Below are 12779 nucleotides of genomic sequence, written 5' to 3'. Positions count from 1 at the left end.
TAAAAAGTGCAACACTGTAGTGTCGTCTCGTTTTCTTATATCCATTGGTTTGAAAGGGACGACACTACTGTATATTTGGCTAAACACAGGACGCTTCCCAAAAGGAATTTCGTACATGGACCCACTAGCTCATATCTGTATTGAACGCGCTTAATTATCATTTGACAATTAATTGTTTACCATATATGAATTGCTTACGCTTCAACATATCTGATGGCAAGGAATTAGACCGGCTCCCTGCCGAAACCGGCTCACTGAGTAGTTACGGACCTCCCATATTATGAATCATGTTGCTGTCCCTCTCGCACAGTGTCATTGACCGCGGGACAGCAATATAATTACGCGCGTGCCATAGAGATAGGAACAGGCGAGTCAATGTACGAAATTCCGCGAGGTAAGCGTCCTTTCTTTAACCGCCAGCAATTTTTGATCGAGCGTGCTCGTGTCGCCACCGACAGTAAATTGTACCACGCAGAGTAAGGGCCACCCCAGATCTAGCGTCCCTCGAGCGTCGGCGTCTGGTCAGCGCTATGGAAAATGACGTCGCTGCGCAGTTGCGTCGACGTTGCGTCGAGCAGCGGCCATAGAATTGTAGACGCCGACGCTCGAAACACGCTAGATGTGGGGTGGCCCTAATAAGGTTGGCATAGTTACGGGAGTTATAAATGTGCTGTAAAAACCAAGTCAGATCTTTGACTTATTTATCAGACTGTGGCGAAATGAGCTGGATATGTAATGTCTTATATATCAGACTCTGGCGGTTAAAGGGTTAGTACAGTGCGACCGATTTTTTTTTCAAAGTAGTTGTATAGTTTTAATTAGTAGTTTTGTAATTGTGTTTGGATGAAAATGTGTTACTAATTCTAAAACAAATTGAAGTTTAAATACAATCTGTATGAGCTACGGACTAAACCCATCTAATATAGGTTTAGTTTGCTAGCATATATTTTATTTCACATTGTTAATTAGCCATTTAGATGTTGTAACACATTTGATTTATAAATAAATACGCAAGTGTAGAAGAAAATATTTTATTTGGACAAAATAATATTTCTATCACATTGTTGAAGACTAGGCTACATCTTTTCAAGACGATAACAGCAAATTTAATTTGCACTAACACTTAATAAATATAAATCTTTGGCACCTTATTAAATGAGATCAATCACTTCACTAACATCGATTTCAAGATTAAAAAGTTCTTAAATTCAATAGTAGGTATTTCATAAGTTCTTACGACGTGAGCATCGAACCAAGAGACAAAAATACATATTTTAACCTTTTGGACGCCAATGACCGATATATCCGCACCGCAGGTCCAACGCCAAAGACGGATTAATCGGTCACAGACCACAGAGCAACATAGACCTACGTGCATATGAATAAAGTTCAATTTCAGTTTTGACACTTCCGTGACGTGGCGTCAGAGTGACAGCTTTTGTGTTCGACACGGCGTCGAAATGGCTGTTGGGCTCCCATTTGCGTAATAGTAAGGAATTAACCCTTCGTGGGCGAGTCTGACTGGCACTTGGCTGGTTTTTTTTTATTTACCCATAATAGCAATTACAACTGCAATCTCCGAAATTAACCAAAAAGTTTCTTTTAAGTATTTAGCTTGAATTTCTTGAAATTAAATTGGATTTGTTGTCCATTCACTGCATTTTTGACAATGGGGTAGACAACTATCAAAGGTTTGCATAGATGGTGGCATCATAGCTTGCCCCTTTTTCTATGAGATTTGGCTTAAAGGCCTGGCATCCAGGGTATTAAAAAAACAAAAAAAATACACAACTCTAGGGATTGATAGGGCAAGCTATGATTGCGCCATCTACTAAAAGCTTCCACCGGCCAACCCCAATTGCCGATAGCTGTATTAGAGTCGGACCAAGAAAAGTCTGCAGCGGATTTGATAGCCTACGCAGTGCAAGTGTCATAATACCTACGTCATAATTTCATAGAAGTTTGACGTTTAAAATGACAATTGCACTGCGTGGGCTATCAAAATCACTGCATTTTCTCGGTATTGGTATGGTATTTTGATAGCCCACGCAGTGCAAGTGTCTTTTTAATCGTCAAACTTCTATGAAATTATGACGTATAAATAACACTTACACTGCGTGGGCTATCAAATCCGCTGCAGACTTTTCATGGACTGACTCCAGGTTCTTAAGCGTAAGTGGCGCCCTCATCACCGAGCTTAATCTTCATCTTCATCTGGCACCGGGCACTGACCAGTGATCAGCCCTTTTCTGTGCAAGTTCATGATGGAGTCAGCGATGATCCTGGCAGTCTTCCGGAGGTACCCACCGCTCGTCAGCATCACTATCGGGATCTTGTGGGATCGGCACATTTCGAACACGAATTCGTCACGTTTTATTATACCCTGAAAACAAACGTTCAATTATTGGTATCTTTTGATTATCCTTGGATTCCTTGGTATTGGTATTGCCAAAGAGAATTTGATTTAGAGGCGGATTGTCAAAGTAAATTTTGTAGCCACAGTTACTGCCATCTTTCGACACATGATTGAAACTTTTAGGCCATCAGATCGGAGCTGCCAAGGTCCTGAAAAATATCTGAACGTACTCTAAAACCTTGGCAATAGAGGCATGTTCAGATATTTATGAGCACCTTTGCCGCTCCGATATATCCGGTGGCGACTGTACTTCGAGCCGGTAAACATTAACCTCGTAATAAGGCCTAGCATACAAAATTTTCCCTATTTTTAATTTGAACCTTGCTGTATACTACTATACAGCAGGGTTATTTTCGATTTAGGGTTATTTTCGATTGTTTTAGGGCCAATGAAACAAAATAAATGCTACTTTTTGCAGTTTTGGAAAAGTTCGAATTAAATTGAAACAGACATTGTATTGCACTTTGGGCCTTAGGCACTTGTCCCACCACCGACGATGAGCGATAAGCGAGTAGAACAATAAACTAGAAACTAGTGGGCGAGCGGCGAGAAGCGAGTGTTAGCTCCAATAGTTTTGTCGCTCGGCTATAGGCGAGTGTTCGAGTGCGACGGGCTATTACTCGCGTCACTCGCTCGGGCGCTGCAGCGTAGCCGAACACGCAGACTTATTGGTCTCGCAGCTTGAGTTCTAACTACGAAGCGAGCATCGCCGAGCGAGTACCGCTGAGCTAGTTTTATCTTATCGTGGCGACAAACTAGTAGAGCGAGTGTTCTCGCCGGCAGTGTGAACAGCCAGCGATGAACTATTAATACATGTGTCTCTTTTACCAACACAGGATCCTAATCTTTTGTTCGTTTCTTGGGCGAGAAAATCGCCGATAGTTAATCGCTTACTCGCTCTTGGTGGGTCAAGTGCCTTACGAGGTTAAAAGGCCTCACCACACTGCTAATCCTCAGGTTGCCGAGAGGGTCCGAGTCGAGTATGTCTGTGCCGGCATTGTACACCAGAATGTCGGGTGTGAACTCCTTTAATGCCGCTTTTAGATTCCTGAAACACCAATATAAATGCATTATTAACCTTTTGGACGCCAATGACCGATGTGTCCGCACCGCAGGTTCAACGCCAAAGACCGATTAATCGGTCACAGACCACAGAGAAACATAGGCCTACGTGCATATGCATAAAGTTCAATTTCAGTTTCGACACTTCGGTGACGTGGCGTCCGAGTGACAGCTTCTGTGTTTGCCACGGCGTCGAAAAGGTTAACATGAAATAGTACAAACAGCAATACTCTTGTCCATAGGTGGACCTTATGACTTTTGTAATAAGGTTCACCGATGGACAGTTAACAGTGTGGGCGATCGTACAAACTGTACCAAACTCCATAATAAAAGAACAGTATAATTGAAAAACCGGGCAAGTTGAAATTTTCACAGATGATGTATTCTGTTGCCGCTATAACAACAAATACTAAAAACAGAATATAATAAATTATTTAAATGGGGCTCCCATAGAACGTGATTTTTTTGCCGTTTTTTGCGTAATGGTACGGAACCCTTTGTGCGCGAGACCGACTCGTACTTGACCGTTTTTTTTTTAATTTGAGAATTTCTGAACCAATTTACTTACTGCCTCAGTTTCACCATATACTCGAGATCTTCGACGCGATGGCCGAGCTCGACCTTGCGCCGAATGGCCTGCTTCGCCTCGCGGTCTCTAGGGTAAATGTGCTTGTTGTACATGTCCATTATGTACACCTCTGGCACGCCTAGGAAGTCGTGCTGGTATCCGTTACCCTGGAATAGAAAACGATTTACCCCCTTATTCATAAACGTTTACTAAAGTTGACAAGCCGATAATAATCGTTTGTCCCTTTCCGACGTTTTGTTCGTATTCAACTCATTATTTTTTAACCCCCTTATTCATAAGGGTTAAAAAATAATGAGTTTTATCGACGAATTTACTTGAATTGGAGGACCAGTAGGCCGAGCTCATGATTGGCGCGACAGTATCTCGCGGCGGGATAGACTACCCGTCTTTTTCTAACTATGTTAATAAAAGAGGGACGGGTAGTTTATGTCGCCGCGCGGTACTATTGCGCCAATCATGTGCTAGCCCGGCAGAGACCCGTTCATGGAAGTTTATAACTTAAAATTCAAGTGGAAGGTCTCTAAACGGAGCGGCAGCTGGCTTTTACGAGGCTTAATGATACATTTCGCTTCACCAATTTATGAGTCTGAGAGGAGCTTCGGAATAAAAATCAGTTGCTGGTGCTGGGATGCAATCTATTCCATTTGGGTCAAGTTCACAAGGGTGGTATTCCACCAGTCCAATTTCTTGGTCCAATGTCATTGCGTCTCACTCTCTCATTAAGCAAGCGAAGTAAGCGAAGGCCTAGCATCAGTCGAACCTACAGGGGGTCTCACCTGATGAGCGTCCAGGTCGACGATCATGGCCGTCCAGCAGGAAGCGGATGAGCAGCGTGATGTCCGCGTAGGGACAGAAGCCACCGCGGTCGCTGCAGTGAGAAGACAGCAAAGAGCGAAGGACTAACATCGGTCGAACCTACAGGGAGTCTCACCTGATGAGCGTCCAGGTCGACGATCATGGCGTTCTGTATGAGCTCGCTGTCGAGCAAGAAGCGGATGAGCAGCGTGATGTCCGCTTAAGGACAGAAGCCACCGCGGTCGCTGCAGTGGTGGAAGACAGCCAAGAGAAGGCCTAACATCGATCGAACCTACAAGGGAGTCTCACCTGATGAGCGTCCAGGTCGACGATCATGGCGTTCTGTATGAGCTCGCTGTCGAGCAAGAAGCGGATGAGCAGCGTGATGTCCGCGTAGGGACAGAAGCCGCCGCCGCGGTCGCTGCAGTGGTGGAAGACAGCAAAGAGCGAAGGCCTAACATCAGTCTATCCTACAGGGAGTCTCACCTGATGAGCGTCCAGGTCGACGATCATGGCGTTCTGTATGAGCTCGCTGTCGAGCAAGAAGCGGATGAGCAGCGTGATGTCCGCGTAGGGACAGAAGCCACCGCGGTCGCTGCAGTGGTGGAAGACAGCCAAGAGAAGGCCTAACATCGGTCGAACCTACAAGGGAGTCTCACCTGATGATCGTCCAGGTCGACGATCATGGCGTTCTGTATGAGCTCGCTGTCGAGCAAGAAGCGGATGAGCAGCGTGATGTCCGCGTAGGGACAGGAGCCGCCGCCACGGTCGCTGCAGTGGTGGAAGACAGCAAAGAGCGAAGGCCTAACATCAGTCTATCCTACAGGGAGTCTCACCTGATGAGCGTCCAGGTCGACGATCATGGCGTTCTGTATGAGCTCGCCGTCCAGCAGGAAGCGGATGAGCAGCGTGATGTCCGCGTAGGGACAGAAGCCGCCGCCGCGGTCGCCGCTGCAGTGGTGGAAGCCCCCGCCCACGTTCACCGCCCAGCCACGCTCGAGCGCCAGCTTCCCAGCCAACACTGAGCCGCCGGTCTGAAGTCTGCAAACGTACAACAAACGTTACAACAACAACATAAAAAGCAAATGGCTGTGACATACCGACGACCGGTCTGACCGAGTGGGTAGTGACTAGTGATCCTGCCTGTGAAGCCGATAGTCCTGGGTTCGAAATTCGAATCGCGGTAAGGGCATTTATTCGTGTGATGAACACAAATATTTGTTCCTGAGTCATTGGTGTTTTCTATGGACCTATATATTATATAAGTATGTATATCGTCGCCTAGCACCCATATAGAATCTGTTCAGGCTTTGCTTAGTTTGGGGCAAGGTTGACCTGTGTCAGATGTCCCATAATATTAATTTATTATTTATACGGACAGACGGAATCTCTGTAAGCTTGTCAGCAACGCGTGTACGCGTAACTCTACTAGTAGTTATTGATTTTAAAGTGCATGTACTTAATATGCAAGTTGCAACATATACCTATCTTATCTGAAAGCGATGCAGACAATCCTCATAGATAATGAGGATTATTTATAGCATTATACTCGTATTACAAAGGCGTTTATGCGATTCAACAAAATGGTACAGTCGCCATCAGATATATCGAAGCGGCCAAGGTGCTCACAAATATCTGAACACGCCTCTATTGTCAACGCGTCTATTGCGAGTGCGTGTTCAGATATTGTGAACACCTTGGCCGCTCCGATGTATCTGACGGCGACTGTACCTATTACCATATGAAAATAGATTACCCATTAGTGGTTCAGTCAAGTGTAAAAATATGTGTGCACACATCATACTCCAAAATATATCCAATAGCACTTATGTCAGCGAATTAAGAACCATGGGACATATTTTTGAGTAAGTTATATGCACCCATATTTTTACACTTGTTCACTGACTACACTTGCACTGCACTTCCTACCTTTTGTAATGAAACACTTTCTTGACAACTTAATACTCATTTATTCCGAAACCAAATTTACTATATATAGGGGCTGTGGAAAAATCTTAATAGCGCGAAGTAGCCGACAGAACAGCGACATCTACCGTGAAATTGGGCAACTATAAAAACTAAACATTACCACTACATTCAACAACACTTGACTGTACGATGATCAGAGGAACCATCGCAATATTAGGAAATGGGCACAAAAAATCAATAGTTGTGCCAGTATTATTTTATTGATAAAATGTGCTAAATTTATACACTCTAAGACTTATCTAAGATTGAAAGATTGGCCTCCTAGATCCTTAAGAATATATTCTTAATTTCTTATACAGTAATCATTCTAAAACTTTATTGGAGCACGAAATAATGGTAAAATCTTGTTTGTATGGTAGTCTCCTAGGCCAACAGATTGAAGTTTTAAATTTTAATTGATTACTTTTGATTTGACATACAATTTCTAAAATTTATTAAATCTAAATGTACTTTATTTAAAACCAGAAACATAATTATTTTTTATAATTAAAAGTAACCTTAAATTAAAACTACCTACAAAACTAAAACTAATACAAAAAAATAACTTGGGGGACCTAGCCCAATATGTATATAGTAGTAGTAGTAGTAATCACTTTATTGTACACAACACAGGTAGGTATATTTAGGCTAGATCACCCAGATCCGATCCCTGTGGAGATAAGGCTGGCTGCGTTCCCCCTTTGGATAGCTATGCCAATACGTTTGGCGAGGAACGAGCCAGCCCTACCGTCCCCGTGACCTGGAATATTTCTTTATGGCTCCTCTACACGATGGGCCAACGCCGGCCACTCCAAGGGACGCATTTATGCGTTAGAGGGAGCAAGTGATATTGCTATCTCATTCTACCGCATGGCTGCGTCCCTTGGAGTGGCCGGCGTTGGCCCATCGTGTAGAGGAGCCATTAGAGATCTGTCGGAATAATTTGTGAGTGCCTGGACACCACGATCCCAGAGTTTCGACTGTAAATGCCGCAAATATATGCCGGTCAGTGAGAGCTACATATTTGTGGCATTTTGCCGCCTCATAAGCTACGGCCGCCGCGCCCGCTCTCAATGATGTTGAACCAAGGTGGGACGGTACCAGGCTGTCCACACACGTTGCGTCCCAAATAAGACGCCGTCCCACACTCCAGGGAACAAGGGTCATTCTGTCGGGCCTCTTGCCATCGTCACGCGCGAGGCCAGGCGGTTCAAGAATGGCTGGTCAATCTAAATCAATCTAAATTATCCTTAAACCCTTAATTACAGTACAATAAAATCACTTCGTAATAACTCACAAAGTAAAAACTTAAACAAAACTATATAAATAACTCGTTTGGCGCCAATTTATAATGAAATGTAAGTAACTTTTATTAAAACTACATAGAGGTTTTTTATCGGGCGCATTATGCGTTATTACAATGAAATAATCTCAAGTAGTCAGATTGTTGCGATTGTTTATTACAGTAAGTATCTAGGTAAGGGGTTGTGCACAAATCACGCGAGGTATTTTTGGCTACTTTTTGACCCCCCCTCCCCCTTGGTGTTATTTGGTGAGGTTTTTGGCTACCCCCCTCCCCCCACGCAACCTCACGTGTATTTTTTTGATTTTTTTTCCTTCGACCTAATTTTAAGATAAATAGTGTTGTATTTAGAAAATATTGTTTATTTTTCTTTTGAAGTGCAGAGTGAAGATATGCTTAACGAAACCGAGAAAAGGTATTTACTCATGTGGTTGGTTTTTTTTTTCTTAGTTTCGTTTACTGTAGAAAAATATACTTGCGGTTTCCTTATACCCCCCTCCCCCAACGTGATCTATCGTGAGTTTTTCGTGACCCCCCTCCCCCCATCGAACCTCGCGTGATTTGTGCACGACCCTAATGTACCGCATATAGTGACTGATATATGAACCTACAATACGTAGGTACTTCTGCGGAGTTCTGTCTAATCCTAAAATAATAAAACTATTATCTGTCTTCCCGTTATATCTCTTCGGTTAACGAAGGGAAAAGAAGTTGATTTGTTTCATCATCAACCCAGTCTACAAAGTCTTGGCCGAGTTTAACAGCAATCTCCAGCATCAGTATACAATCAACCTCAGCTTTATGCGCGTCCCTAGGCTTCCGCTTGAACACCCGTGTGTAGGTTTCTGGCAATTCGTAACTAACGCCAGGCATATTTATTTCTGGACCCCATGGATATTGACGTTTGGCTCTCTTTTTATCTTTTCTTTCATATTTCCGTCGATGATTTTTCAAAAATCTCCTCAGTCCCTCTTTTAATTCAGTAATAAAGGCATTCAAGGCGTCCTGTCCCGGTAATGGAGTAATTGACGGCATTGAGGAATTACCGGGATTCAAGGCGTCCTGTCCCGGTAATGGATTACATGACGATAACGAGGGATTATCATTTCGCATTGTCTCCAAAATCTTTCGGATTCCTGGCCTTTCCTCAAAAGCGGCATCCCGAATGATATCCCTTTCGCGATTGATGGGTTTTGATGAATTTGCGGGAATTAAACCGAGCTGTTCCAAATATTCTTCAACATATTTCTCGTCTCTTTTCTCCTCTAAAATATCGTAGAACGCTTGGTGAGTGTCAACACAGACGAGTTCACTAGAAAACTTCACCTGAAGTTTCGTGAAATACCTCTTTAATATAATATAGTCAGACTGGAAGCCATAGTGTGCAATTATACACACAGGTTTTGCCAGAGAATAGAGAAATGTATCGATCAAATGGAAACAAGACTCGTTAAGGGATAATTCACCTTGTAACATTTCCTCCGTGAAACCGCCTGTACCGTCGGCGCGCGCGGTATAACTTATCTTCTGTGTTTCTGGCTTAAAACACCGCGTAAGCTTATTTAAAAATTTTGGAATTTCGGGGTTTTCTTGCGAAATACTATCAAGGAACTGCTGACGATCCACTGCCACCATGCTTAACTCCGTTATTTCATTTGAATCTGCATATTTGCTGGTAGTTCCCAAGTCGAGGAACACGTATGTGGCTATCGGAGCCATGGCTGCGACTGAGCTAATTTTGCACATTTATTTATATCCATGAACGACTTGTGACGCATGCAATTGATAAAGATGCACCCGAGCGAACTTATTACCATTACATTGTAAATTATCCACTACGTAGGTATTTAACAGCCAATAAGCTAGCTACTATAGGAGCATTCCATGAATTAAAACCAAAAATATTACTTTGCTTATCCGCGAAAAGATAACGTGCTAGTCAATCAGTGCTAACCCGTTATACTTACTTGTGTATTTTTCTTACTTGTGCATTCCATGAAATTATTGTCTACCGTTTGTGCCGATTGTTCACCGTTTGTCCCGTACAAACGCGAATTTTCTATAGAATTGCATTGTATAAGAGTTTCCTTTTCAAATGGTCAAAAATATGCACAGAAAAATAATCGCCTGCTTTAAATGCCGAGAAAAAGTCGCAACACAGGAAATAAAATCCGTTTATACGGGACAGCCCGTGGAAAGCTCCTATAGCCAACAACCCTGATCGTTTATATCTTTCGCACACATAATATATATGTAATACCATCTTGATTACTTTTTTCCTATTTTTCAGTTTAATACTTGGTTAGAAAAAGCCGCAAAAAGAGAAGTCCTAAGAGGAATAGGTATGGTATGGGAAACCAGGTCAGAAGAGTATTGGACATTTTTATATAACATAAGAGGAAAATCGACGACTGCATCTCCACACCAGGGTATTCCCTATTTTCCTCACTGGATAATTGGCATTATAGAAACCTGTCCAAAAATTATTAAATTGCACAACGGGACTTATTAAACACACGTAAACGTAAAAGTTGCCCGTTGGTCCGATGACATAAAGGAGACTGCGGGACCAGTCTGGATAAGGGTGACCAACAATCGCTCAAAATGGAGAGAGATTGGAGAGGCGTATGGCGTATGCCCAACGGTGGGCGAGCACACGCTCACAGAATAAATAATAGTACTGGGTACAGAAGACTCACTATCTAACAAAACGCGTCTGTCACGATCAGCACAGATATGGCCGCTAGGTGGCGACAGAGCCACGCGCGTCTTATGACAAACCCCAAAATTGAGGTCGAACGGATGTACTTTTAGATACCTGTAGCAAAGCGACGAAATCGCGGAGTGAGCCACGCCTGACACGCTGAAGAAGAAGAAGAAGAAGAAACATAAAAGTAAGTAACGTAAGTTTTTAGTAGCACGCGGCTAGATGTTGATGTCAACTTGAGCCAGTCTTCTCCGAGACCACGGAGACAACGCCGTCCTCGAAACGTCGGAGGTAAATCATAAAACTTAAATACGCGATTAAGTCCTCTAGTGCAATTTAATAATGTTTAAAAATCGTTAAAGTTGAAATCAGTGCTGTCCAGAAATATCAAGATAAGAATAGCCAATCAGAGCTGGAGAGGAAAATATAAAAGTTAAAAATACATACATACCTCATAGGCCTCAAATACGCATATTGGACACATATATTCGGCAGCAACGCAACCATGGGCACCTCTGTTATAATGGCCACCCTCATACTCCACTGAAATATAAATTAAAGTTTTGTCATTCAGCTTTATATGTAATTTTTTTTTATTCAGTGACGTTGGCAAACAAGTGTGCTGGGCTGCTCCAAATTCGAGGACGTCCGCCATTTGTAAATTTTTCATTGTTAAGTTTAAATAAATATGGACCCCGGAATAAAAAAAAAGGACCAAGGTCCAAAAATAAAAGTAATAGACACAAGCAAACAACAAATCAAAATATTTGTCATCTTACAAACAACAACACTCCTAACTGTACATGGGTGGACCTTATTACGAAGGGCATAAGGGCCACTGCTGTACAGTTAACAGTGTAGGCGATGGTAACCTTAACTTTATAGTATTCTTTCCTATATTTTTTTTTATATAAAGTTTATTTGTATCAAGAATTTTCCCACCTTATAAAATAGGAATGGTGTTCAGTCAGTAGGCTTAGCACAAGAGCGCCGCGACAACGTCTCACGCACAAGTTACACTACCGGGCCTTTTCTTTTGAAAATTTGAAATAACGGGTATTCATCGCGCGCGAGATTCTGTAGCAGCACTCTCATGCTATGTTATGTGAGAATACTTACTTTTAATGAATTTAGGTATCGTTTTGTATGAACTCGTCTCAAATCTCTTTTCTGAGCTTCGTTAGGTTTCACCAAACACTCGTCAGTAATGAATTCTGCATCTTTTAGATACTGTAACATATTAATATTATTAATTAACCTTTTGACCGCCACAACATCTATAATATCTAGATAATTATATTTATAGTTTGATTTTTAATTATTTTTTTTCTGGCTTACTCCCTGCATTAAAAAAAATTAGAAATTTAAATTTAAAAAAGCAAATATATGTTACCTGATTTTTTTGCAATAAAATACGGCATACTTTCCATCGGATCGAGTCTTTCGACCCGGTCGGGCAGCAAACGTGTTAAAAGTAGCAAGAAACTACCAAAACATTCGACTTACTTGAATAATATTACTCCACTTCTTGGCGTCAAAAACGTGAAATTTCTCTAGACCGCAAACGGACACATTGTACTTTTCGTCGTAAATGAGTGGCCACTGATTTTCATTTATATCGAAGTATAAGCTGAAATAAAATGAATACGTATAATGCGCTATGTTTTATTAGTACGCAATTTCGAGAAAATATCAACAATGTTGTAGCACAACTACAACAAAGGACAAGAAATTTACCTGGTCATTTTAAATAAACTTTAAAGTTGGAAAACTTGTTTACATTTTACGCGTTATTTGGTCATTTTCGATATTCCGCACAACAACATTTTGTATTTTGGTATTGAGCGAAGATTTGACAACAATTTTGACAGCTGTCAGTGTTTACGGAGATACATACAAACTATTGCTTAAGAAAGAACCAAAATAATAACTCAGAATA

The 12779-nt window shown here is 42.0% G+C and overlaps 2 protein-coding genes across 2 annotated transcripts; both read right to left on the bottom strand.

Annotated features, from left to right (window-relative positions):
• Positions 1 to 1017: 1017 nt before the first annotated feature.
• On the bottom strand, positions 1018 to 12697 carry LOC134670538 (histone deacetylase 11). Its single transcript, XM_063528347.1, has 8 exons — positions 12578 to 12697; positions 12347 to 12470; positions 11960 to 12070; positions 11292 to 11383; positions 5699 to 5903; positions 4047 to 4213; positions 3356 to 3464; positions 1018 to 2383 (listed from the first exon to the last, which is right to left on the bottom strand). Exons 1-8 carry the CDS (start codon positions 12583 to 12585, stop codon positions 2198 to 2200), a joined length of 1002 nt encoding a protein of 333 aa, XP_063384417.1. The 5' UTR covers positions 12586 to 12697; the 3' UTR covers positions 1018 to 2197.
• LOC134670537 (uncharacterized) lies at positions 8806 to 9885 on the bottom strand. The gene has a single exon (XM_063528346.1). It carries the CDS (start codon positions 9877 to 9879, stop codon positions 8812 to 8814), a length of 1068 nt encoding a protein of 355 aa, XP_063384416.1. The 5' UTR covers positions 9880 to 9885; the 3' UTR covers positions 8806 to 8811.
• Positions 12698 to 12779: the final 82 nt, after the last annotated feature.

Source organism: Cydia fagiglandana, chromosome 14, assembly GCF_963556715.1.
Source record: "Cydia fagiglandana chromosome 14, ilCydFagi1.1, whole genome shotgun sequence".
Taxonomy (NCBI): domain Eukaryota; kingdom Metazoa; phylum Arthropoda; class Insecta; order Lepidoptera; family Tortricidae; genus Cydia; species Cydia fagiglandana.
The sequence above is the reverse complement of the archived record's forward strand: the minus strand, read 5'-3'. Positions and strand labels throughout refer to the sequence as shown.